Below are 6000 nucleotides of genomic sequence, written 5' to 3'. Positions count from 1 at the left end.
TAATTTTTTTCTTTGTTTTAACATGTTATGAAGCAGTGAAGTGCTAATTAATGAAGATTTACTATATTTGGGAATTCATATTTTGGATACTTTCACATCAAAATAACATGAATTCAATACAAAAATCACTTTTCTCCCCAAGAGTCAAGACTTGGTTTTCTGACGCTAAATCAACTAGTCTAGCAAATTAAAATCTAATTTTCCAGGATTTGAATCAAGATAGCAGAAGAGCAAATGGATGTCACCCTGGCCTCCTCCCAGGACAAACCTAGATTTACAACTACATTGTGGAGAAGTCACCTGGAACAAACAACTGAAGAATAGTGAGAGAAGAACCTTAAACCTCGGACAGACAGAAGTATCAGCTTTAGCACAATCGAACTGGTGACGAGTGTGGAGGAGACTCGAGAATGTGGGTGGGCTACCCACAGGTGGCAGCACCAGAAGGATATTGACACAGCCAGTTGGACCCCCTGAGAAGAGCGGGATCTAAATCATAAGTGGGGATCTCCAGCCTACAGCACAAGAGCCCAAAAAGTAAACAGATAACCACCAGCTGCTAAAAGTGGCAGGGCTGCTCTCTGCCAAATTGGGTGGCTGGAGAGGCAAAGAGCCTTCTAAAGGGCAAAGCATAAATTTTTATTAGCAGCCACTTACCCTGGTCTCCAGCAAAAGCGGGGACAGAATGGGCTAGAGACACCGGAAGAGAGACTGGGGAAGGAGGCTTTGGGGAGAGAACGGAGAGAGTAGTCGGCGGGATCTCAGTGCTGAGTCATACCCCATACGGCAGCAGCCATCTTGCTCAGACAGACCACCCCCCTGAGCAGCAGCAGCTGGAGAGGACACAATAACCCCACCCCCAGGAGGAACTTGCCCTACACAATGGTGTTTGAGCCTCACTGCTAAGTACAGAGTGACTAGATTAATAACTGAAGGAGACAGCCACAGACAGTAGATTCCTGGAAGTCTCGAACAAACTGCCTAAGGTCAGACAGAGTCAACATCTGACATCATCAGAGGCAGATCCAGAAAGAAAGAAAAAAACAGCTGTCTCCTACCACAGAAGTTCACACCACAAGGTCAGGAAGTCAAGACAGATCAATTTAAGAAACAGAAAACAAAAAAGAAGAGTCTCACAAATAATGGGAAGACAAAGAAACACCCCCCAGTCGAAGGGAAAGGAGGAATCCCCACAAAAAGAACCAAATGAAATAGAGGAAAGTAAACTATCAGATACTGAGTTCCAAACAATGGTCATAAGGAAGCTCAATGAGCTCAGTGAGCTCAGGGAGAATTACAAAAAACTACAGGGAAACTATGAGGAACTTACTGCAAACTATGTCAGCATGAAAAAGGACATAAACTATCAGTAAGAGACAAGAGGAAATGAAGAATACAAATGCTGAATTGAAGAACACAATAGAAGGAATCAAAGGCAGGCTAGATGAAGCAGAGGATCAAATCAGCGAGCTGGAGGATAAGGTAGAAAAAAGCTCCCAGAAAGAGCAAGAAAATGAAAAAAGACTCAAAAAGAATGAAGAGGTGTTGAGGGAAAGTCAGGACAACCTGAAACATAATAATATCCATATAATAGGGATACCAGAAGGAGAAGAGGAGGAGCAAGGGATAGAGAACCTGTTTGAAAAACAATAGAAAACTTCCCCAATTTGAGGAAAGAAAAAGTCCCACAAGTCCAGGAAGCACAGAGGGTCCCATTCAAAAGGCACCCAATGAGGCCCACTCCAAGACACATCCTCACTAAAATGGCAAATATCAAAGACAGAGAATCCCAAAGGAACCAAGGGAAAAATAGGTAGTAACATATAAGAGGGCCCCGGTAGAGCTAGCAGCTGACTTCTCAACGGAAACACTGTAAGCCAGAAGGGAATGGCAGGAAATATTCCAAGTCATGAAAAGCAAAGGCCTTCAACCAAGGCTGCTCTACTCAGCAAGGCTCAGCAATTAAAATGGAAGGTGAAATAAGGAGCTGCCCAGATAAAAGGCTAAAAGAATACACCTTCACCAAACCAGCACTGCAAGGTATGCCAAAGGGACTGCTTTAAGATGAAGAGAGTCTATGAATACCTAGTTCCTTTCATAGTCACCAATACTTGATATTACCAACATTTTAATAGTTATTAATCTGATTGTGACAATGTGTCATTTTAATTGTTCCTTTATTATTTGTTGAAATTACACCTGTTTTTGTATATGTCTTGCCTATTTATATTATTTTTAAAAAGCTTTAAATGACTTTTTGGGATTCTTTATCCACTTTTTGATTAAATGTTTATAGAATTCTATTCCCTAAAAAAACAAAACAACCCTTTTTTAGATGTGTTACAAATACTTTCATATTCTATTACTCATCCTTTAACTTTTTTAATATGCATATTACTATGTAGTCTTAAATGTTTAATATAGCCATATTGTCAATATTTTACTTTATAGCTTCTGGGTTTGAATATTTTACTCCAGGATAAGAAAAATATTAGTTTGTATTTCCCCATCCAACTCCTTAGATTTTACATATTGATTTTTAACTCACCTGAATATTTCTTGTATAATGTGTGAAATAGGGCTCTATGTTTGTTTTATTTCCAGTAATAGTGGTCCATACACCTTATTTGTTGAATAAGCCTTATTTTCCCCACTGATTTGAAATATCAATTTAATCATATATTACACTTTTAGACAGATATATATATTTGTTTCTAGAATGTTCTTTTTATTTCATTGATTTGATTATTTCTGTGCTGGTGTCATGTGGTTTTAATTGTTGAGACTTTATAATGGATTTAAAATTTTTAGTAACTTACAATGGATTTTGACATTTTAAAAAATAAAGAAATAAAATCAATATGCATTTAAAGAAAAAAAAAGAAAGAACAAACTCCTACCTTTTGCAACAACATGGATGGAACTGGAGAATATTATGCTAAGTGAAATAAGCCAGTCCGGTGAAAGACAAATACCATATGACCTCACCTGTTAGTGGAATCTATTCAACAAAATAAACTAACAAACAAAATACACAATAGGCATGGACACATGGAGCAGACTGAAAGTGACCAGAGGGGATGGGGAAGGAGGACAATAGTGGAAAGAAGGGAAGGGACTAAACAAAGAACATGTATGAATAACCCATGGACATGGACAAGAGTGGGAATTGACTGTGGGAGTTGGGGGTGGGGTGGTATGGGTAGAGGAGGGCAAAGGGGGAAAAACTGAGACAACTGTAATAGAATAAACATGATTTAAAAATAAAAGAAAAAGAAATAAACAAATCTAATTTTCCAATGTTAACTCACATTTTTTTGCCTCTTTTATACCAATTTCTGCTTTTTGAATATACTCATGGAATACAAAATAATTTTATCTTTTCCAAACAAAAATATATGAATAATCAAAATAAGCCATATGTCATTATGAAGTAAGATAAATTATTCCATGATTATATATTTTAGAATTATAATCCCCAACAGTGTAGACTCTAAAAAGTTGACTTTTCTAGATAAAAACAGCATCAGTTCCTAAGTTACAGGCAAAGCTATTACTTGAAGTCAGAGGCTTTGAAAAGTTCAACGCCCTTTTGCAAATGCTAACTAATTTTTGTAAAGTCAAATATACTCAACCATAAACATTATATTAAGGTCATCAATGCAAAAAGATCAGCAAAAACTATGATTATGTTCTGTGACTTTAGAAAACTATGCTAGTTACTGGAATATTCTAGTAGCCCTTAAGATAACACAAACCAGTGGTAAAAGGACAATGGAGAATTAAATAAATAAATGGAATGAAAAATATATATAAATACATATATAAAAAGTAGACAAAATGAAACACCTCATTAATTTCCACATCACCTTGAGGAATGTAGAATAAGTTAGTATACTATGTGAATAATCCCATATTACCTGTATGGGAGGTTCAAGGGAAGATATACTACAATATTTTGGCTGCCGGTACTGTCAGTCTCAAGAGGCTGAAGGTGTAATGCATCCCTTGGGAGAGAAATTTGGCAATAAAAAAGTTTATTCCTTTTTTTCTCCAAATATGTTAAAATAAAAAGATAGCCCGAAAGTAATGAAGACTCATTTCAAGTAATTACTCTGCTTACAAGTTTTATTTACACAGTAATGTTAATAGTGGTTTTTAATGAATTCCTTATATTTACATTTTATATACACATTTATACTTGAAAGGTAAAGAAACTGTACAATAATAAAATGAGAAAAACAAATACAGTAATTTAGGTCCAACTCAGGAAAGAAGTACACAAGATTAAATTCAGGCAGGTAGTATAACCTCAATGAGATTACTGCCAGGGTTTACATTCCCTCTATCAAGATCACCAATATGAAGGAAGTAGTGACCAAAGTCAAAATGTTACCGTAAAACCTATCAAGACCCTGGACACTCCCTCAGTATTTCATTACCCTACTAGTTTCCATTAAGTAAGCTCCTACAACAGGAGTTAACTTCTGAGGGTTCCAATAGTGGTCCCTAGGCTAGAATGACCCATGGGGTAAAAATATATGGGCACATCTGGTCCCATACTCCTAAAGAGGCAATCACTAACAAGATTCTCAGGCTTGTTAGATTGAAGACAATATACCATTAACAGAGAGAGTGTGCTTAAGTGTTGTTTCAAAGCAAACTGCAACATAAAAGCACACTATAAATCTAATTATTAACCAAACGGCATGTTATACAGACATCACTCATAATACTAAAGTGATTTTAGGTTTAAGAATTAAACATATTATAATCATTTTAACATCAATTTACCAATAATTAATAATTTCTTTATCCACTATAGCATCAAAGTTAGACTCATTAAAAAAAAGTTTATTTTATCTTTTTCTTTTACTCTTATTTCCATTGATTAGAAAATTATGCACAGTATTTTACAAGTCATGGACTTGGCTACATATTAAGATTTCAAATTTCAAACTGAAATTAACAAATTTTATTTCTACAAACAGTGATAAAATTTTAACTAAAAAAATTTCAAGTCTTGCCAAGTAGCATGCTATTTAATAACTGTCAGAATTCATATGCTTTTTTCTTACCACTGAAAAGCCTCATTTGGACATACTCCCCAAATCAAGTCTGCAGTCCATTAAAGTGCAAAGAACTTTCCTTCAAACAGTCAGCTTTTTTAAATTACTAGATGAACAATTTTTTTAGACTAGAAACAGAAAGGCTAAAATTCTTGAATACTAGGAATTCCTTACAGGAAAAAAACAATTCCCCTTTAAGAACAAATAGGATACTGTGGAAAAACACCTAAACAGATGCAAATCAATTTCCCAAGTATTTCCAGTTCCCAGATAACCACAATTTGCCCCAACCTGTGTATAAAGATAAACAACTTCAGTAACTTATATAATCTACACCAAAGTTGCTTATTTTTGGTCTATAGTATCTTAAAAAGGTCAGAACTAGAGATAGGCAATGTCTGTACTCAGGTGTTTATTTCAAACAGTATTTTGGAAGTTAAAGAAGTAGTATTTAATGATCCTGTTCTGACCTCCAAAGTGCCTTTATGATAACTGTTAAAAAAGAAAAGATGTTATAAAAATTTGAAGTATTTCCAAAGCTGTTAAAAAATTTTATTGCATTACTGTTCATTCCAAATCATTTACACTTTTTCCTTTGTAAATGACTGTGCCTACAAAATACTGATTAAATACTGTCCATAGGTTACTTATTTCATTTACTTCAGCCACAAACTTCAAAATCAGCAGTTTTCCATGTCTTGATTCTTTTAGATTTCTCCATGCTTTTAATGTAGGAAACAAAAAACTTGCATCAAAAAACACATTTATATTCCAATTAGTGTGTTAATTTTGAAGATTAGCTTTTCAGAGCAGGACTATTATTCTTGTCTCCTTCTTTAATATCCTTCATTACAGATGCAAAGACCTGAAATTATACAGAGTAAAGATTAATCCTCAAAAAACTACCATGTAGATTAAAGGGATTGAAATA

The 6000-nt window shown here is 34.9% G+C and overlaps 1 protein-coding gene across 3 annotated transcripts in view; it reads right to left on the bottom strand.

Annotated features, from left to right (window-relative positions):
• Positions 1–4157: 4157 nt before the first annotated feature.
• Positions 4158–6000, bottom strand: part of TBC1D12 (TBC1 domain family member 12) — a 75144-nt gene continuing 73301 nt past the window's right edge. For all 3 annotated transcript variants that reach the window (XM_054572878.1, XM_054572879.1, XM_054572880.1), the window contains exon 13: positions 4158–5934. In XM_054572878.1, coding sequence (XP_054428853.1) covers positions 5866–5934 — 69 coding nt within the window. In that variant the 3' untranslated portion in view covers positions 4158–5865. The remainder of the gene's footprint in view (positions 5935–6000) is intronic.

The sequence above is a fragment of the Pteronotus mesoamericanus genome, unplaced genomic scaffold, assembly GCF_021234165.1.
Source record: "Pteronotus mesoamericanus isolate MK-2021 breed Mesoamerican mustached bat unplaced genomic scaffold, CSHL_Meso_final contig_24, whole genome shotgun sequence".
In the NCBI taxonomy this organism is placed as follows: domain Eukaryota; kingdom Metazoa; phylum Chordata; class Mammalia; order Chiroptera; family Mormoopidae; genus Pteronotus; species Pteronotus mesoamericanus.
This window is presented reverse-complemented; position numbering and strand designations above follow the sequence as displayed.